The following is a 21,586-nucleotide window of genomic DNA, read 5'->3' on the forward strand; positions in this document are numbered from 1 at the left end:
GATCATCTTTGCTTTCCAAAATACTGATTGGGGGTGGGGAAGGAGGGGATAATGCTAGGGGCAGGCAGGGTAGTAAAACGAGTGGGCGAAAATGTTCACCATTAACCTGTGCTTTAAGATACCTTTGAGTGTGATATATTTCCAAACATCATTGGTTTTATTGTATAGGAGTCTGTTGCTGTAGCATATGCAAAAATAACCTGCTCTTGCTCTGTTTAAGCCTGTAAATCTGTGGACACTTGATTCATTGCTGACTTAAAGCCCTCACTCAATCATGAGGCTTTCTACTACTTGGAGATGCATAGCTATGCATTTAGCATGCTAAAGGCTCTGAGAAGTCCTGCAGTAAAGAATGCTATTTACCTTTGATCCCCCAGGGTCTAGGGTCAAATTACTGTGGCCCAAAGCTGACTACAAGGAAAACGAAGGAAAGAGAGAGGAGGCAGATAGCCTCCAACTTGGTCCCCAAGAGTTCTCTGCCAGAGTTGGCTAGAGTGACTTTTCCTAAAGTGCCAGCTTGCTTGTTAATGTACTGTCTCTGACGGTCCATAAAGAGAGGACACCTCATCAAGCCAGTCTGTCTTTGTGATGATATCTCTGATGTTGAAAAAGACCTGACCTCTGCCTGAAGGCTTCTCCACATTCATTACACTCATAGGGTTTTTCCTCGTTGTGGATTCTCACATGTTGAGTAAGGTGTGAGTTTAGTCGGAAGGCTTTCTGGCATATAGTACACTTGAAAGGTTTTTCTCCAGTATGAATCCTGTGGTGTCGAACAAGGTCTGAGGTCAAACTGAAGGCTTTCCCACACTCATTACACTGATGACTTTTGGAGTGGCTGTGGATTCTCTGATGGTGGGTGAGGAGCAGGGCCTGACTAAAGGTTTTCCCACACTCCTTGCACTCACAGGGCTCCTCCTGACTGTGAATTCTCTGGTGTCGATTAAGGTGAGAGCTGCGCCGAAAGTTCTTTCCACAGTGGATACACAGGTAAGGTTTCTCTCCAGTATGGATTCTGAGATGTTCCAAAAGGCCTGCATTCTGGCTAAAGACTTTTCCACACTCCTTGCACTGATAAGGCTTCTCACCAAGATGGATTTTCTGATGTCTGACAAGGTGTGAACTTCTCTGAAAGGTTTTCCCACACTCATGACACTGATGACCTTTGTCTCTGGAGTGGATTTTCTGATGTCCAGTAAAACTAGAACTCTGACACACTTCAGATTCACAGAGCTTTTCTCCCGTGTGTGAACCTTCATGCTTAATCAGGTCTGAGTGCTGGATGAACCCCTCCCCACATTCTGAGCATTTATAGTCAGTCTTCTCCTTGGCCTTGGCCTGCTGCCTATCCAAGTTAGAGTCCTCATAATGAGCCTCTTTGGGTTCAGATATTTTCCCAGATGATTCCACTCCTCCACAGGAGTCTGTCTCTACAACCAGCTTCCCATTCTCAATCCTTGTCTCCTCACCTGAAACATTAAATATATACCACCAGTTACTTGTTTTTTTGGTGCTTAGGGAAAGGAGTCTACAATTAGGAGGAAAAAAATTGAATCAAGCCATGTGTGCAAAGTGGAAATGTTGTGGGTGCTGGTGTTTGCATAGAACATACATGGAATGATACATAAGAAACTCTTTAACAGTGGCTGCTTTTGGGGGATTATGGTGAGAGGCAACTTACTTTAAATGGTTTGAGGTTTATCATGTGATATGCACATCTATACATACATACACATACACAGAAGTTAGCAAGCAAGCAAACTGTCATAAAGGGCATGGCTGTATGTTTTTGATAATGGCCTCATGTGGAAAATTAGAAAGCTAGGTCAACTGAGTACCCTGGGGCCAATAAGAAAGGGCTAGCACCAGAAATGAAGAAACTAGAAATGAAGACATGCAGATGTGGTGCCAATTTTATCATGATTAACTGTGTAATCTTAGGTAATTCTTCTGGGCTCAGTGTCCTCACCAGTAAATCAAAAACACTGGGCCATAAGGCCCTGATGGTAACATGAAGTCCACAAAAATGTCTTACCCTTTCCTGATCTCCTTGGACAGCAGTAACTGCTTTCCTGTGTGGTTCAATGGAGCTATTATATCTCAGTGCTGTAATAATTTGCTTATATGTCTGCAACATAAGACATATAAGCAAATTATAACAATGTGTGCTGAATAAAACCTTAGCTCAGACACACAGGGAAGAGGGTGAGAGGGAACAGTAGATAGGATAAGTCTTTTAAGTCCAGGAGCCTGAAAGGGGATGCAAAGTCAGAATGAGAGAGTAAAAGGGGAGATGGATGGAGAAAATAGAAGAGGGAGCATCTAAGCAGCACTCATAACAAGCAAATGAGGGTTACCCCGTGTAAGCAAGATAAAGGCAGAAGATCATTTAAAGAGTGAGAGTAGATGAGAAAGTGAAGGGTGTGGGAAGAAGACATCAGGGAAAGTAAAAGCACATGTGGGAGAGGGAAGATTAAAAACATGTACTGTGTGTACATGTGGTCACCTTATCTTTGATAAAGGAGGGAAGGATATACAGTGGAGAAAAGACAGCCTCTTCAATAAGTGGTGCTGGGAAAACTGGACAGCTACATGTAAAAGTATGAAATTAGAATAATCCCTAACACCACACACAAAAATAAACTCAAAATGGGTTAAAGACCTAAATGTAAGGCCAGACACTATCAAACTCTTAGAGGAAAACATAGGCAGAATACTCTACGACATAAATCACAGCAAGATCCTTTTTGACCCATCTCCTAGAGAAACGGAAATCAAAACAAAAATAAACAAATGGGACCTAATAAAACTTAAAAGCTTTTGCACAGCAAAAGATACTATAAACAAGACCAAAAGACAACCCTCAGAATGGGAGAAAATATTTGCAAATGAAGCAACTGACAAAGGATTAATCTCCAAAATTTACAAGCAGCTCATGCAGCTCAATATCAAAAAAACAAACAACCCAATCCAAAAATGGGCAGAAGACCTAAATAGACATTTCTCCAAAGAAGATATACAGATTGCCAACAAACACATGAAAGAATGCTCAACATCATTAATCATTAGAGAAATGCAAATCAAAACTACAATGAGATATCATCTCACACCGGTCAGAATGGCCATCATCAAAAACTCTAGAAACAATAAATGCTGGAGAGGGTGTGGAGAAAAGGGAACCCTCTTGCACTGCTGGTGGGAATGTAAATTGATACAGCCACTATGGAGAACAGTATGGAGGTTCCTTAGAAAACTACAAATAGAACTACCATACGACCCAGCAATCCCACTACTGGGCATATACCCTGAGAAAACCATAATTCAAAAAGACTCATGTACCAAAATGTTCATTGCAGCTCTATTTACAATAGCCAGGACATGGAAGCAACCTAAGTGTCCATCAACAGATGAATGGATAAAGAAGATGTGGCACATATATACAATGGAATATTACTCAGCCATAAAAAGAAATGAAACTGAGTTATTTATAATGAGGTGGATGGACCTGGAGTCTGTCATACAGAGTGAAGTAAGTCAGAAGGAGAAAAACAAATACTGTATGCTAACACATATATATGGACTCTAAGGGAAAAAAATGTCATGAAGAGATTAGTGGTAGGACAGGAATAAAACACAGACTTACTAGAGCACGGACTTGAGTATATGGGGAGGGGGAAGGGTAAGCTGTGATGAAGTGAGAGAGTGGCAGGGATATATATACACTACCAAATGTAAATTAGATAGCTAGTGGGAAGCTGCCACATAGCACAGGGAGATCACCTCTGTGCTTTGTGACCACCTAGAGGGGTGGGATAGGGAGGGTGGGAGAGAGGGTGATGCAAGAGGGAAGAGATATGGGAACATATGTATATGTATAACTGATTCACTTTGTTGTAAAGGAAAAACTAACACACTATTGTAAAACAGTTATACTCCAATAAAGATGTTTAAAAAAATAAATAAATAAAATAAATAAATAAATAAATAAAACAAAAACATGTACTGTGTGTAAAGGCCTTTTGCAAGAGGATGAAGTAGTCTCCATGGGGGAGGGAGTGAGAATTAAGGGATGAGAACAAGAGAGGTTCTTTTCCAGTGATTTTATAATGACATACACAACTAAAAGGGGAGGCAGGGGCCTCCAAAACTGAACAACAACCTGAACTTGAATATAAAATAATGGGGCTTCCCTAGTGGCGCAGTGGTTAAGAATCTGCCTGCCAATGCAGGGGACATGGGTTTGAGCCCTGGTCCAGGAAGATCCCTCATGCCGTGGAGCAACTAAGCCCGTGCACAACTACTGAGCCTGTGCTCTAGAGCCCATGAGCCACAACTACTGAGCCTGCACGCCACAACTACTGAAGCCTGCGTACCTAGAGCCCGTGCTCTGCAACAAGAGAAGCCACCGCAATGAGAAGCCCGCACACCGCAATGAAGAGTAGCCCCTGCTCGCTGCAACTAGAGAAAGCCCGTGCACAGCAACGAAGACCCAATGCAGCCAAAAGTAAATAAATAAATAAAAGAAGAATATAAAATAACATTTTCAACAGATCTAGAGGGTAAGGAACAGTTTCAAGAATCTACTATTGCTAAATCTACTTTTCATACATAAACACCCATCACTGATTACACGGCATAAATTCATTTCTGCAAGGCTGTTTAGAAAAGGTAGGCCTCTCTCTTTCAGCGACTTTACTCAGAAAGCTTCCAGAGGAGGAACACTTTTGAAGCAGACTCAGAAATTGAGCAGGGGGAGTAGGTAGTAGGTAAAAGAAGTCTTTAGAATTGAAATCAGCCATTCATCAAATAGACATTTACCGAAAGTCTACTCTAGTCCAGGGACAGTAGCAGACTCAGGAAACAAAACAAAGTCCCTGCCCTTTTGGTCTGGTGAGAGAAAAAGAGAAGTAAACCAGCAACTCTAATACAATACGATCAGTTCTGTGGTAGGAGAAAACTTGGAGCTCTAGCAGCAGAGGTGGGGAAACTGATCCAGCCTTGGAGAAATTAGGGAAGGACAAAGAAAGTGATATCTAAGCTGGGTCCTGAAGGATGAGTAGGAATTAGACAGGGAGAGTGAGGAAAAAGTATTCCAGACAGAAGAGGAGCAAATGGGAACTGGAATGCAACTCAGCATGGGGAACACACAGTATGAGCAGGTGGGACAAAGGGTTATTAATTGTCCCAATGTGCCTGGGACTGAGGGGTTTCCCAGCACATGCAACAGCTGGAGCTAAAACTCTCAAGCAAATCGGAGCAAGCTGGTGATATTAGTGGACATGGGGCTGCAAGGCCTGCAAATGCCAGAACATGCCATGTGAGGCCTTTGTTAAAGGCTATTGGGAGTCACTGAAGGTGGTGGGTTGGTTTTTATTTTTTACTTTTTATTATGGAATTTTGCAAACATCAAAAAAATAAGTTGAAAGAATAACATTGCTTAGCTCACTGAAGGGCTTTAACGAGGAGAGCAACATTAATGAATGTGTTTAAATGACAGAGAACGAACAGGAGGTAATTTAACTTCAGTGGAAGAACTAAAATGACAGACAGTAAAAGAAAAAGAGAAGCAGGGCTTGTATCAGACTGGAAAGAGGAGAAAATGAAGGGGTTAGAAATTAGAAAGAGAAATTCAGAGTCAAAGAAAATATGGTAGAGAAAAAAAAAAATTCAGGCAACATTTAGAAGTAAAAGACAGTAGTCGTTTACAATAATTTGAATGTGGTAAGAAAAAATGAGTAATGAATCATGTGGCTGGAATTCTTTGCCTTGGGTTAAGAAACTAGCACTCGGGCTTCCCTGGTGGCGCAGTGGTTGAGAATCCGCCTGCCGATGTAGGGGACATGGGTTCATGCCCCGGTCTGGGAGGATCCCACATGCCGCGGAGCGTCTCGGCCCGTGAGCCATGGCCACTGAGCCTGCGCATCCAGAGTCTGTGCTCCGCAATGGGAGAAGCCACAACAGTGAGAGGCCCGCGTACCACAAAAAAAAAAAAAAAAAAAAAAAAAAAAAGAAACTAGCACTCCTTTTTAAATTCACCCCTACAGTAATGGGGAGAAGAGGAAGGTGAAGGTCTACCCAGGAGAAGCATTCAGTTTTAAATGAACAAAAAACTCCTTCAAACTAGAAATATCCAAAAACAGAAACAAGGATTAGGGAAAAAGGAAATGTCTGGGGTGATGGAAACTTTTATATCTTGATTGTGGTGGTCATTAGACAGCTACAATTATTTCATGTTTGTGAAAAGTCATTGGCCTGTACACTTACAAAGAGTGAATTTTACTGCATGTAATTTACACTTCAGTAAACCTGACTCAAAACAAGAACAAGAAGCAAAATGCCAAGGGTGCTGAGCAGGGCCTCGGGTTGAGGGGGACCACGAAGCCCACCACATCTCACATGCAGGAAGATGCAGTCTACTTCTTACCCTTCTGTCTCTTGGGCTTGGGAATTTCACCCTCAGGCTGGACCTGCTGCTTCAGCACTGCTTTCAGAGGGGCCGTCTCCTCCACAAGCATTTTCTGTTTCTTTGCCTGGTTTGGGTCCTAGGGATGATTAGGTACACGTGGGTTTAGGAGGAAACTGCTGTTCAGAAAAACACTTCAAAGTTAGAAAAGAGAGCGAAAAGAAACCACAGAAGGGCAAAGAAAAGAGGCTGGAGAACCTGGAGCCCATTCAGTTTCCTCCCAGCAGAGACAGGTAAGGCTGAGGTAAGACCTTCAGCAATGAACAGCCAGACTGAAAAGAAACTGAACCAAAGCTTAGCGATTCTCCCACTGGTGAGCTCATGGCCACCGCTCTGGCCAGAGGTCTCAAGTCCTGCTTTCCTACAAAAGAGCCATCTGACCCTTCCCACCTGTTGTTCTGTTCCTCCCAGTTCTGGCTGCAAATCCTCCAGTACAACAACCACATCTTCCCCATTCTCTGGGTGATGCTCCCGCACCCGGGCCTGCAGCTCCTTGGGCAGGATGGTCAGGAACTGCTCCAGCACCAGCAGCTCCAGGATCTGCTCCTTGGTGTGGGCCTCGGGCTGCAGCCACTGTCGGCAAAGTTCCCGGAGCCGGCTCAGCGCTTCTCGAGGTCCTGTGGTCTCTTCATAGCGCAACTGCCTGAACTGTTTGCACAGTGGCTCCTGCCCGAGGCCTGCGCCGTTTCCTTGCAGCTTGACACCCTGTTCCCGAGTAGAGTGGTGATCCTCCTTCACTAAGTGAAGTCCCTCCTTCTTCAGATTCAGAGGAGCCGGGGAAGGAGTGGTTACCAATGCTGTCGCCATCCCCAGCTTCAGACTGCTCTCTCTGTTCTGCAGAACTTTCTTTTGACTGCCTCCTCAGGGATACCCCTGAAAATGTAATAACAAGAAATCACAGAAACAGTAATAGTATAGTAGTAGTAATGATAATAACAACAATAGCAATACCCCTTTGTTGGGTTTATACATTTCCAATAATTACTATCCATTTTTTTTTCCTCTCTGAAACAACCATACAAAATGAGAAGACTGTTTTACAGAAGACTGCCAGCTAACATAGCAGGAATAACAGATTTGAAAAAATCACCATTTTGTAGCCCTTGAGGAAATAACTGTTTCAATCAAGGACCACAAATGGGTGAAATCACTGGGTGAACGGAGTAGGGGGAAAAGACAATCTCATAGTCTCAGAGAAACACCACACTGATTGCTTATGAATTACAAGGGGAAGAATGGAGCTATCTGGCAGTCACAAACTCAATCAAATGAAACCTAGTAACACCAACAGCAAGACAACTGACCTTGTGCCTTATCACTTATGTAGCATTTTTACTAAAAGTGTTTAACATGACTCTAACAATGAGAAAACTTCCAGATAAATCCAGAATGTCCAGAATGCAGCTCCTCTACAATAGGCATGTACTCTTCCAAACAATCAATTTCGTGAAAATAAAAAAAGAAGCTGTGGGTAAGGTATTTTTCTAGAATAAAGAGATACAGCAAAATACAATGTGTGAAATTTGCTCGAGTTTAAAAAAAAAGATACACATATGTTTGAAGAATTCAGAAATCTCAATGAATAATATATATATGCAAACTATGGCCCAGCAGATCAAATAGAGCCCAAAGGCTGTTTTTGTACATAAAACTTTACTGGAATACAGCCAAACCCATTTGTTTAGATAGTGTTTACATCTGCTTTCACAATACACTGGCAGGACTGAGTATTTGAACACTGGCGCACTGACCCCTGTGTAGTCAAAAATCCATTGAACTACTTACTACTTCTGCCTCAAACACAAAGGAACTGGTAGATGACCAAGGATAGGATAGCTGAAACAGCTTGGATAGGATCAGGATTCAAACTCTAGTTCTTTTGACTCCACATATTGTGATCTCTAATCAAACACAAACTTTTCCCCACACTTAAAGATCTGTAAAATGGGGCTTCCCTGGTGGCGCAGTGGTTGAGAGTCTGCCTGCCAATGCAGGGGACACGGTTTCGTGACCCGGTCCGGGAAGATCCTACATGCCGCCTAGCGGCCGGGCCCGCGGGCCATGCCTGCTGGGCCGGCGCGTCTGGAGCCTGTGCCCCGCAACGGGAGAGGCCATTAACAGTGAGAGGCCCGCGGACAGATCTGTAAAATGAAAACAGAGGTATTGATACTATTGATATATTTATTGAAAAAATCCGCACATAAGTGGACCCATGCAGTTCAAACCCTTCTGTTCAAGGGTCAACTGTAGTTGCCATAGAGATCGTATCACTTGCAAAGTTCAAAACATTTACTATCTGGCCCTTTACAGAAAAAGTGTGTAGATCTTAAGGGTTTTCTCAGGTGGTCACATAAGAGAATATCCTTATTCTCAGGAGATGGTACTAAAACTTATTTTCAAATGTTTTGGGGAGGGGGGATTATGGGGGGAAGTAGAAAGAGAGAGAACACAAATGTAGCAGGAAGTTCACAGCTGCTGCTATATGACAGGTATATCATATTAATTGTACTACTCTTTCAAATTTTCAGTAGATTTGAAAATTCCCCAAATGTTGAGAGGGGAAAAAAAGACACAAAATGAGTAAAACTGCTTGTAGGTTCGTTAATTAAAGCCAGAATCAGAACTAAAAGAATATACGGATATTCATAACTCATCTCATTTACAGATTGTCTACAATGTGCCAGACTCTCTTAGTTGCTGAGATACAGAGATAAAAGAACTCCTTGGCCTTTACAGCTCTCTGCTTCGTAAGACATCTCAAGTGAATTAGCAGGTCAGAAAAGGCTTTCTGAAGCCCCCTGCCCCCACCACGGCCCTTTGCAGGTCTGCGGGACTAAGCGTCTAGGTGGCGCACTCGTGGCGAGAATCAAGAGCAGGAGGCAGCAAGGATGGGTCCAGGAGAACGAAGAAATGGAGCAACCTGTGCAGAATGGAGAGGAAGACCGCCCTTTGGGAGGGGGCGAAGGCCACCAGCCAGCAGGAAATAATAGACAGGGACAGGCTCGCCAACTTGCCCCTGCCGCCAGCCGCGGCGGGTCCTCAAAGTGCAGCAACAATCGACGAGAGGGGGTAGGGAACTGAACGCACCAAGGTATGGGATCAGAAGGGCACAAGCAACTGATGGTTGCAAGGCAAGTTTAACAACAAAGCATAGCCGTATATATACCCCTAAAGCAGGGAATTTGCTTAGTCATCATCTTATCGGCATCAGCTGGTTGCTTCTCGGCTTCTCCCTCAAAGGCACCAATTTCCCCTCCAGGGTTGCTTTTCCTAGCTTTAGGGAACAACCAGGGACTCCCAGTAACTGAGCAGGTCCCTGGAGCGATTTGGCCAAAGGCCATCTCCTTTTTTACATTCATACCATAAAGTCCAGGATGCATACCAAGGAGAGTACAATCGGGCCCTGAGGCTTATGAGGGTCTTAATGGCGCCTTCCTCAGAGGGCTATGCTCGCCACATTTCCCCCTCTTTTATTTTTTAAAGCTTGATAATGCAATTTCAACCCATACACCTCCTGACGAAGAGCAGCGAGACGGCCAACAATAAAGCGTAATAAACAAGGTAATGCAATTAACATCAACAATACACATGACCCCACAGTAATCAATCCTGTGAGTCTATTTTGAAACCAATGCATTGGGTTTAACCATTGAAGCTGATCCAAGAGTCCTTGAATTAATTGTTGGGGCCCGTCTTCTTGTAGATGAGCTTCTTGAATTGCTTGTATTTCCGCATTAATTTTTTTGTATGTCCAAACTAATGTGTCCATCAGTCCATACACTTAAAAAGTGCATTTTTACTTTGTTCCAATCCCAGTCAGTTTCATTATAAGCGTGTTGAGTCACACAAATCCAAGTATATTTAGCATGGCAAATCAAACGCATTTTCAATTTTAATGCCATAATTTGGTCTCCTAAACCTATGAGAGCATTTTTTAACTCATCAACCTCAGTTTTTAGTTGAGTATCAATATGACTTTGTAATGCTAATGCAATACTGGTATTTTTAGACAACTGATTAACATAATGTGCTTGTTGTACAGTTTTACTTAATGCTAAACCGGCTGTAGCGGCTGTGGCTGTTAAAGCAGCTAAGGCTAATATGCTACATATTAATATTCCAATGAATCGTTTAGGTCTTTTTAAAGCTTCAGATAATTCTAGCCAAGCTTGCATGCTAGTACTATGATACCATGGTTCAGAAATATTTACAGGCAGCATTACATAGGAATGTTGTTTTAACGTCATAACAGAAAAAGTTCCTTTCATAGGCAGAATGCAAGTACTAAAAATACAATTCTGACAAGTTATATTATATCCTAAGGAACCAGAAGTAAACTCAATCTGTAAATCTCCTATTAGCAAGGCATATGAGGGTGTAACACAAGTAATAACTGGTTGATAAGACAATGCAAACTTCCAAAAATCCCAATGCTTATAAAAAACCAAACTATTATTAGTAACAGAAACTGAAGAAACTAGAATGGTACCATTATTATAATTTAAGGTGCACCAGATTTGAGAATTCAAAATCAGATTGGGGAAAATCAGAAGGAAAAAAGAAGGGAAACTTCAAACTTGTAACAGCTTTAACTACCTTTAAACTATGGCCGGCCAGTAAAGTCCCTTGTCCTCCTACATATACTTCAACACAAAAATAGTATCTTTGACTTTGCAGCTTCTATTAGAGCTCCACTTTCAGCTTTATGATTAGACCTATCTTTGTTGCTGTAATTACCAGTCTCATTCTTTCCATTTTTGTTATTGTTGCCCTGTGAAATCATTTTTTCTAGAACAGCAAGAAGATGTAAAGCTTTCGCAGCTTGGTAGGTTAATATATACAGGTCTACCAACAAAAATCACACTGCTTGGGCAAATTTTCCTTCAAAAGGTTCTATGAACTGATAAAGTTTTTCACCAACGGATATGGCTTCTGTATACTGTCGGACATGATACAGGATGACTGCTTGATTGTAATACAACATACTGTTTTCAAGATCATCTAGTCCATCCATTTCTTCAACAGCCGAGTGCACCTGATTCTTCAATTGGTTAAGTGTCTGTCTTAAACTATCTGTTGTTGTCTGGTTACTTTTGAAAAACTCAGCTACTGCCGTATTCAAAATTATTTTATAATCGTCTTTGTTTATATCTTGTAGGCAGGCAAGATGTTGCAGACAGACATCATAATTTCCAGCTGTGAAAGCCTGGAAAGCACTGGTGGACAACTCCTTCTCTTGATCAGTGATCTCAGGTCGCTTCTTGGATACTTTTTGTCCCATATTTTTTTACTTCTGACTATTGCCCCGAGTTACTATCAACTTTACTATGTGGCCACATTTTCACTCTTCACTCGGGGATTCACCTACCGAGATTCAGATGTCCCTCTTGTCAGGTCCCTGTTCGGGCGCCACTTGCCGCCAGCCACGGTGGGTCCTCAAAGTGCAGCAACAATCGACGAGAGGGGGTAGGGAACTGAACGCACCAAGGTATGGGATCAGAAGGGCACAAGCAACTGATGGTTGCAAAGCAAGTTTAATAACAAAGCATAGCCATATATATACCCCTAAAGCAGGGGATTTGCTTAGTCATGCCTTATCGGCATCAGCTGGTTGATTGGCTTCTCGGCTTAGTCACGCCTTATCGGCATCAGCTGGTTGATTGGCTTCTCGGCTTCTCCCTCAAAGGCACCAATTTCCCCTCCAGGGTTGCTTTTCCTAGCTTTAGGGAACAACCAGGGACTCCCAGTAACTGAGCAGGTCCCTGGAGCGATTTGGCCAAAGGCCATCTCCTTTTTTACATTCATACCATAAAGTCCAGGATGCATACCAAGGAGAGTACAATCGGGCCCTGAGGCTTATGAGGGTCTTAATGGCGCCTTCCTCAGAGGGCAATGCTCGCCACATGCCCCTAATTTCCCACGGGCCATACCCAAGAGGCAGGTCATCGATGGGATGGGTGGAGATGGAGATGATATGGAAACGTTCATGGAGGAGATGAGAGAAATCAGGAGAAAACTTAGGGAGCTGCAACTGAGGAATTGTCTGCGTATCCTTATGGGGGAGCTCTCTAATCACCATGACCATCATGATGAATTCTGCCTTATACCTTGACTCCTGCCATTTTCCACGAGATTAATACTGTGATTCCCACTGTCATTCTCCTTTTCCTTGCATTTTCCTGATATGCCTTTACTGATCCATTTGCTGTGAACCTTATGTAATTTCCACGTGTCAGGTGGGTGCTGTGTTCCAGCTTCTCATTGGAGGTTGCCTTGGCACCCAATCTAAGTTTCTGTCAACAGTAGAGTTGCACCCATTTGCATGGAAAAATGTAAAGCTAATAAAGCAATTAAATAGCAAAAAAAAAAAAAAAAAAAAAAAAAAAAACAAGAAAGAAAAGGCTTTCTGGAGGTGAGTCCTTCTGACTCTTTCAAGACAAGTGAAAGTTAGGCAAGAAAATCGGGAAAGGGTTTTTCAGACAGAAAAGTCTGAGCACAGAACTGTTGGAAAACCTCACATGTTCAGGGTAGTTGTTAGTTATGGCTGGGAAAAGGCTAAGTGGGGCCGGAACCCTGGAAACACCTACATGTAAGGAAGAGAAGTAAGAAGGAACAACTGCACAAGTAGGAAAACAAGGATAGTAGTATCTAGAAGGCCAAGGGGATCTGTTTCTGTAAGTGTGGAGTGATGGAAAGAGCCTGGGCCTCAGACAGGCCTGGGTTCTAGTCTAGCTCTGTCACTTACACTGTTTACTCATTTGTAAAATGAAGGTAATACCTAATTCACAGAGATGTTTTGAGGTAAATGAGATAATAATTGTAAAGAATAGTAACTAAATAGTGGTACAGCTCTTTTAGAATTTGTTTAGCAGGTTTTCTGGTCCACACTGGAACATCCCCCCACCCCCAGAAGAAGAATAGCAACTGACTGATTTATAATTGGAATTATAAACAGGTAGTGTTCAAGAGTGAAATGTTATAGGAAGGTGCGTTCACCTACAAACTGACATATGCACTTAATTAAAAAACAAAGAGGTCATTGTGACCTCTGTGAAGGCAATTCTGGTCATGGGATAGGGAGGACAGTCACCTTGCCACAGGAGAATGAGAAAATGGCAAGAGTAAGCAAAAATTACATTCAAAAAAATAGGACATTGGAAGGAAAGAGAGAAATAGGACATAAAATAGGAGGGGGTAATGTAGAGGACAGGTATGTCTGTAAGTTCAATTACTATCTTTATGCTGATGACTTCCTTATTTTTCAGCCCAGATACCTCAAGAGTGACAGATCTATATTTCCTTCTGGCTATCTGGTTTCTGGATACCTTACAAAAGCCTTTCAAACCCAACATGTCAAAAATGAACTCAGAGAATTCCACCATCGTCCTTTGAAACAGGCTCTTGGTATGTGGAGAGTGAGCATTCTTGATTTTGACGACTCTTGAGTGACTCTAGAAATCAGTGAATAGTGTCTGCCAATTGCTGGCACACACTTCTGAACCAATATGCGTGAGGCTCACTCAGTTAGTGGCTGCGGCAAGTTAGGTTCCAAATTCAGCTAGCTGTTATATATTCCTGGTTGTCTATTAGAGTAGCACTCCCAGCTGATATTTTTCCCTGTCAAAAATGGACTTACAATTCAAAAAGCCAATCCTGCTGCAGTTGACCCTTGAACAACACAAGTTTGAACTGCGCAGGCCCACTTATACTGATACATGGATTTTTTTTTTTCAATAAATAGGCTGAAATCTGCACTTGGCTGAATCTGCGATGCGGCCTTGTGAATACAGAGGACTGACTGTAAAGTTATACTCAGATTTTCGACTGCACTGGGGGTAGGAGCCCGTAACCCCAGCATTGTTCAAGGGGCAACTGAACTCCTAATGAAAGTGGAAAAAATCTGCGAAACTAATGATTCTTAGACAGAAAATAAAAATGGTTAATTTTATGTGACAACTTGACTGGGCCACCCAGTACCCAGATATTTGGCCAAACATTACTCTCGTGTTTCTGTGAGGGTGTTTTTGGATGAGATTAACATTTAAATCAGTTGACTGAGTAAAGCAGATTGCTCTCGTTAATGTGAGTGGGCTTCATCCAATGAGTTGAAGGCCAGAATAGAAAAAAAAAAAAAAAAAAAAGGCTGACTTTCCCCAAGTAAGAGAGAATTCTCCCTGCCTGACAGCCTTCAAAATGGGGCCGGCTTTTTTCCTGCCTTCCTACAGTTTGTTCTCATCATGAGTTCCCAGCTGTAGATGCTTTAAAACATGTCAGATGTTTTTCCTTTGCTTAAAATTTTCCGACAACTCTTCACGCCAAGAAATGACCAAATTCCTTACACAATACAATGCCCACTTTTTCTACAGGCCTCCTCCCACCCCCCCAATCTTTCTGATATCATCTTCTACACACTTCCCCCTTGTTCACTGCGCTCCAACCACTCTGGTCTCCCTGCTGTTCCTCGAATGTGTTAAGCAAGCTCCCGCTTTAGGGCCTTTGCACTTGCTGTTCCCCCCTGCTTAGAAAATTTGTACCCCCGAAGACCACACAGATCTTTTAACCTCCCTCAGGTTTCTGCTCAAATGTTACCTTCTAAGGCTTACCTTTAATAGGTATTTAAAATTGAGCTCAGTGGATGAAAAATACGCAGCAGAAGGTTGTGCCCCAATAACTAGATCCACAGCATCATTCCCCTCCTAGGGCCCAGGATTGACACCTCTCGGCCGCCCCCGCCCCAAGTCCACACGGCCCCTCTGTCGGGTAAGGCTTCCCTGCACTTCCAACCTCAGGGAATCAGCTAATCCCCAGCCCACGGGCTGCAGTTCCTCCCCAAGCTGGGGCACAGTCTCCATCACCGCTCCAACGACCGGCAGGAAGGGCCAAACCCCAGCCCACGGGCTGCAGTTCCTCCCCAAGCTGGGGCACAGTCTCCACTCACCGCTCCAACGACCGGCAGGAAGGGCCAAACCCCAGCCCACGGGCTGCAGTTCCTCCCCAAGCTGGGGCACAGTCTCCACTCACCGCTCCAACGACCGGCAGGAAGGGCCAAACCCCAGCCCACGGGCTGCAGTTCCTCCCCAAGCTGGGGCACAGTCTCCACTCACCGCTCCAACGACCGGCAGGAAGGGCCAAACGCTCTCAAGCATCGTCTTTAACTCTTTGCTGATCTCCGGCTCTCGCTCCGCGGTTCACTTTAGCGTCGCTCTAGGACTGCGGGAGGACCGCGGCTCGATGGCCTCCTGCTCCCGCCTCGCAGGAGGAGGCCAAGCTCCCAACGGTTGGCTGAACGTTCTCCAAGTCCCGCTGCTGAGGGGCGTCCCGGTGTGCGCTTGAGGTTTTTTCATTTTTTAAGCCGAAATTTATTTTATTCATGTGAAAAACAGGCCAGCTCACTTTACTGTTATTACAAACAGCTGGCGTTCCACTTTGCTTACTCACGTAATTAAAACACGGACACATATATTACCATTTCTCCCCTATTTAAAAAGTCATCAAATACAGTGGAAAAAATAAATGTCAAAGTATTTTGAAGATTAAATTGAACAATGAACGTATATTTGGATTGAAGGGTTTAAGGTAATAAAAAATTAAGAATTGTTACAAAACACAAGTTCGTGAGCTGGACGCACAGTGAGGCCAAATAAACCAAAACGTCGGAGTCTGGTACAGAGAAAGGATTATTGCAGGACCAAGCAAGGAGAACGCGTGGTCCGTGCTCAAAACACCCCCAACTCCCCAAAGCTTTTCAGCAAAGCATTTTTTAAAAAGCCAGGTGACGGTGATCAATCTCCTGCACACTTCTGATTGGTTGGTGTTGCGGTAACAGGGCAGTTAACACGATCAGTTCTTAGGAGCCTGTAGGTCTGGGGGCTCATGATCATCAAGTAGTTAATTTCTTCCATTTGGTGGTAATTTTAGCATATGTAAAACAATTCAGGAAGAATGCATCAGATACTATTATCTATGCATCTATACTTCAGAGAGGAGCTACAGCAGAGGATATGGGGGAGTTGTCTGTCCTGGGAAGGCCCCATAGGGTCCTGCTCAGTTACAGTCTGTCTATTACTATGGGAGAGAATAATCAACGATTATTCTCCGCAATGTATGGGGGTGAGGGGGTGGTGCAGGGGATCATATATCACTACAAAAATAAATTCTGCAGAAGAAAACAAATATTCCCTCTCTTGCCCACCTCATCACAAACTGTATTTTTATAGTCTGTGAACAAAATAAACCCTTTAAAAAACCTGAACAAACTTTGGTTTAATCATTGATAATTTTGAAACAAATATCATACTAACCATGGTTTTATGACATAATTCATATTGTTTCAAGCCTGAAATGATCATAACAGGAAAGAAAAAAAATTCTATCATTAGGAGAGTTATCTTCTCCTTGAGGGTCAGAGCTCGAAAATATCTTTTAAAAGTTAAAGTAAAATATATTTACTTCAAAACTTTTCCTTAGGCTAACAAATCCAGTCAATGCAAATATTTTACTAATTAGAAGTTAATATTCTGTCCTTAAGGGAAAACATACATCTGATTTTTCAAATTTATAAAGGGCTTTCCCCCAAAAAAATTATGAAAGGAGTAAACATAAATTTTAATTTTAAAAGGAAGTAAATGTATTCTAATTCATTTACCCCCTTTCAAACTCCCTACCATGGCTGGTTTCTTAAATGTCACTCATAGTATCAAGGCTGAGATTATTGGCATTGAGCTGTTTATCCCATGAAAATAAATACACTTAATGTAGCTTGACAAACAAGAGTTTTTCAACAAAAATTCAAGGTGTGCATTTTTATGTAGTCTGTTTGTATCTTTTGGAAGGGGTAGAGGTAGATAAGGTGAGAACAAATCAAAATGCAATTTTTACCAGGACAGAGCTACATTTCACTAATAATACAAATCAATTTTCGAACTTGAGATTTGCATTTTCCAGGATTACCCTCATTTTTGTAAACAAAACCGTCGTCTATATGTTTCCATCAGGTCCATTCATAGGATATTTAAAATAAAAGCTTCCTTTTCTATATGATCAGAGGCACTATTGCATTACAGCCATGAGTTACAAGTACCCAGTAGCATGTAAAATTCTTTGATGGCAGGGATCAAGCCTAACTTGCTCTTTGGTTTATCCCTAATATCTGCTACAGTGCCTAGCACATAGAAAGCACTTATAAATATCTTCCCTTTGATTTAATAATTCCACTTCTAGATGGCCATTTTTAGATGACCCAAAGGACTTTTGACCCAATAATTAATTCTATTTCTAGATTTGTATGCTACAGATAATACTCTCATACATCCACAAAGATTTTCACTGCAAGTATTGTATAATAGCAAAATACAGAAAACATCTTAAACATTGGATAAAACATGGTTTTTCCATACAATAGAATATTATAAAGTCATTAAAAAGAATGTGATAGATTTACATGCATTGATATAAAATATCTCCAATATATATTGTTTAGTGAAAAAAGAAAGGTATAGATCCATCTGTATAGTGTGGTATGGTTTGTTTCTAAAAATGGAAATACACATATGTAACAAGGCGGCTTTCACCCAACTCTCTTTGGGGAAAATCTCAAGCTAGTGTGGTCCAGTGTCAATCAAGTCACATACTGGGGTAAATGTGCCCTTCTACATCACTCTGCCCTGCCAGATTCTAGAACTGCACTCCTTCACCTTCAGCTCTGTGGGGTTACCAGGGTCTTGAGCCTTGAAAAGGGGCTTATCCAAATTAGTTTGGTTAGCGCTGAGGTCTCAGAGTTCAGGAAGATGTCACTGGATGACAACAAAAGCCTTACCACAGAACATGAGTGGAGCTCACTCTAAAAGTCTTTTCCAGCATTGGTGCTAGCCAGTCTCTCAATGCTAACTCTCTTGTCTACCTGGTCCCTCCTGATCTGATCTCCTTTTCATGAGCTCCTCCTTTATTCTCATTTTGTTCTTTCTCCTCTAGTCTAGCTGGTGCCTAATCTATTCTTTGGAATACTCAAGCACTCTGGACCGTTATCTTTTTTACGTCTTTTTATGGATAAATCTTATCACCCCCTCAATCAAGTAATCGGCTTCTAAGTCAAAGCCAAGCTTTTCTTCAAGAAAACTTTGGCTTTCAGCACCTGTACTCTCTATTCTATATTTTTAAAAACATCATTCAAAACTGTAGTGGGCATTTGTTGGTTGCCTACCCCCCACTTCCAAACATTACTCTGATTTTCACTCAGGTATCCATTCCTTGCCCATGTAGCCCATTAGGGTGACAAAACGTGCAGATTCGGGCTTCCCTGGTGGCGCAGTGGTTGAGAGTCCACCTGCAGATGCAGGGGACACGGGTTCGTGCCCCGGTATGGGAAGATCCCACATGCTGCCGCGGAGCGGCTGGTTCCGTGAGCCATGGCTGCTGAGCCTGCGCGTCCGGAGCCTGTGCCCCGCAATGGGAGAGGCCACAACAGTGAGAGGCCCGCGTACCGGGGAAAAACAAAAAACCTGCAGATTCACGAGTAGGCCATTATTCTATTTCCCTTGCAACAATTCCTTTTCTGAGGAAGGGCATGAGACCTAAGCTAATGTAATTAGGCTGCATCTCAGTATTCTTGTTTGGAATGCCAGGACAAAAATGTTCTCTCTTCATAGGTGGCCCAGGAAAATATATAACCAAACTCAGGAGCTTTGGCAGCCTTTTTGTTATTTAAGGGAAACCAGACTGAAGAGGAAAATGAGCCAATAAACCTCTACTTTTTAACTCAGTGTTAAATGGAAACCAGAAGTATACACTCAATTGAATCCTTTGTTCTTTCTGGGGTTCTTCTGGTTCTCCCTGGGGTAAATGAACAGCTCCATGAGGCAAGGAAGCCCTCAAAGAGAGAAAAGTCAGAGAAACAGGGAAAAAAACAAAAACAAAAAACCCTTCAGGTTAATAGATCTAATCTTTAGCCTGCAACATACATGCTTGTATATACATGGAACTTATGGACAGATATAGAAGATTCCAAAAACAGATTTCTTTGGGGAGAAGGATCAGGGGCTGGGGTAAAAGACTTACATTTTACTGACTTTCCTCCTGTAGTGTTTGAATATTTTAAAAAACGTGCACATTCTACTTTTAAAATTAAAAATAACAAAAAATAAATTGCTTAAGAGATCTCAAAAAGCAGTTTTTTCTTGAGGAACTTATAGTAGGTACAGCAGCACCATAAAGCCTTTTAATTTTGGTCATATAACATTCTTAAAAGTCCGGCTATAGAACAAAAGCTCTTATTTGTCATCTTTCCCTTTTGTCTTTCGGTACACCATCTCTCTGAAACTAGCTAGAATCTTATTCTCTCTTCCGTCTCTCTTCTTGGTTAAAGGATGCAAGAGCTCTCTTCTCATCAGCACTATAGATCTGGTTCTCTTTACGCAGTTGCACAACCTCCATTCTGTGATGCCTGCTACCACTCATAACATAACGCAAGCATTCAAAAGATGCAATCTCTTCACTTCTCAGCCCAATTTCACCTCTTCGTGGGATACGCTTTCCAGCTTTTACATACTCAGCCGTAGCTGCACCTTCACCTGGAAGCAGAGCATGGCCATAGTTCAAAGGTTTCTCATTTTGAGAGGTGTGTGTATTATAGGTGCCTCTGGACCTATTAGAGCCATGTTATCTGCAATCTTTGACTGCTCAATCCAGATATCTTCTGGCAACTCCCCTTCTGAATCCTTACAGCGTTTGTCACTGGATTCTGTTTTAGTCTTCTTCGTCTTTTTCTTGGGCTTTTTAGCTCTGTGTTTCTTTTTCTTCTCTTTCTTCTTGGCTTTTGTTGCTCTCGTTTTATCATCATCCGAGCTAGTGTCGTAGTCTGAATTACTGTCGCTATTATCAGAATATTTCCTGTGTTTTCCTTTGGACTTTTTCTTTCTTTTCTTATTTTTTGAACGACTGGTCTTCTTTTTCCTTTTTTCTTCGGAGCTGGAATGTGAACTGCTGCTCTTCTTAGTCTTTACCTCTTCATCCTCAACCGGGGTGTGTTCACCAGAATCTGGCTCAGGAAACTCTGGAGACAGACCCCACACCTCAGGTGCTCCCAACTCCCCAGTCCTGTCTCTCTCTTTCAGCCTCCCCTGACGATAGCTCTCCTCCTTCTCCTTCTCATAGTCTTCCGCCCACTGCCTGTCGAGCGCATAGTGGTGGTGATGGTAGCAGTACCCGCCATAGTAGACAGAAGAGGACGAGAAAGCGTAGCTGCGGAGCCTGGTGGGCCGCTCTCGAGATCCAGAGCGGCTGAAGGTACAAGGAGCGCCGACGCCCGACCCACCCCACTGAGGCCTGAGGCCCTCGCGGCCGCGGGAGTGGGAGTGGGAGTGGGAACGGCTGCCCCACGGGGATGGTCTGGCCTGCGCGTTAGGCAGGCTCCCTGACGAGCTGCGTCGCCGTCTCCTAGAGCCTGGGGTGTCGCGGGGTAGCGCGACCGGGACACTGGCGCCACGCGCCGCGCTTTCACAAGAGCAGTTACTACAAAGACCGAGACTGACGGCGATTGCCGGCCACGCAAGCGCTCTAGCAACGGTCCGGCGCACGACTTCCGCTTTCGGTGCTTGCCTGAAGAAAACCCAATCAGCATGTGGGCTGTGAGGCCCCTGCTTTGGCTGAGGCTGTGTGGTGGCCTCTTCGCAATAGCGGATAAAGGGGGCGTGGCCGCGCCTGTTGACACGATTTACATTCCCCATCCTGAGCCCCGTGGGAACGTAAAAAGAGGAATTCGCATCAATGAATCCCTCTACTGTTCAAACACTCCCTTCTCTACCTGGTTACTTGCCTTTAAGCATCTTGATACCCTCTCTCCTATCATTCTCACTTCCGCCCTCTTTATCTTTACCCCTTGGTGAAGTTTCCCTACTTCTCACGCTCCTCTTGTTAACTCCTTAAAAAGGAACTTGTCCACCATCTTCATGGCAGAGATACGTTTACGTTTATTAATGACTACCAAATCCCACTTGGAAGCAAGAACCAGAACTTATTTTAAAATCAAAGTTTGAGCTCAGCCTGAGTTAAGTGAGGACCGGAGTCATGATTTGTATTCTTAAATTCGCAGAAACACTGGGAAGCATCTAACCCAGGCTTGTAGATGTC

At 43.0% G+C, this 21,586-nt stretch overlaps 2 protein-coding genes and 1 non-coding gene across 3 annotated transcripts in view; 1 reads left to right on the top strand and 2 right to left on the bottom strand.

Annotated features, from left to right (window-relative positions):
• PGBD1 (piggyBac transposable element derived 1) overlaps positions 1-21,586 on the bottom strand; it is a 54,239-nt gene that overhangs the window by 19,023 nt on the left and 13,630 nt on the right. The window contains exons 7-9 of the mRNA XM_059075421.2: positions 6,854-7,323; positions 6,425-6,542; positions 620-1,469 (exon numbers count right to left, since the gene is read on the bottom strand). Coding sequence (XP_058931404.2) covers positions 620-1,469; positions 6,425-6,542; positions 6,854-7,323 — 1,438 coding nt within the window. The remainder of the gene's footprint in view (positions 1-619; positions 1,470-6,424; positions 6,543-6,853; positions 7,324-21,586) is intronic.
• On the top strand, positions 13,302-13,363 carry LOC131764691 (U7 small nuclear RNA). Its single transcript, XR_009337901.1, has one exon. It is a non-coding gene; the product is annotated as a U7 small nuclear RNA (small nuclear RNA).
• Positions 19,729-21,119, bottom strand: NKAPL (NFKB activating protein like). The gene is given in 4 exon segments (XM_059077186.2): positions 19,729-19,792; positions 19,794-20,080; positions 20,083-20,915; positions 20,918-21,119. Coding segments are annotated over 4 exon segments (1,344 nt in total). The 5' UTR covers positions 21,078-21,119.

Source organism: Kogia breviceps, chromosome 10 (genome assembly GCF_026419965.1).
Source record: "Kogia breviceps isolate mKogBre1 chromosome 10, mKogBre1 haplotype 1, whole genome shotgun sequence".
Classification (NCBI taxonomy): domain Eukaryota; kingdom Metazoa; phylum Chordata; class Mammalia; order Artiodactyla; family Physeteridae; genus Kogia; species Kogia breviceps.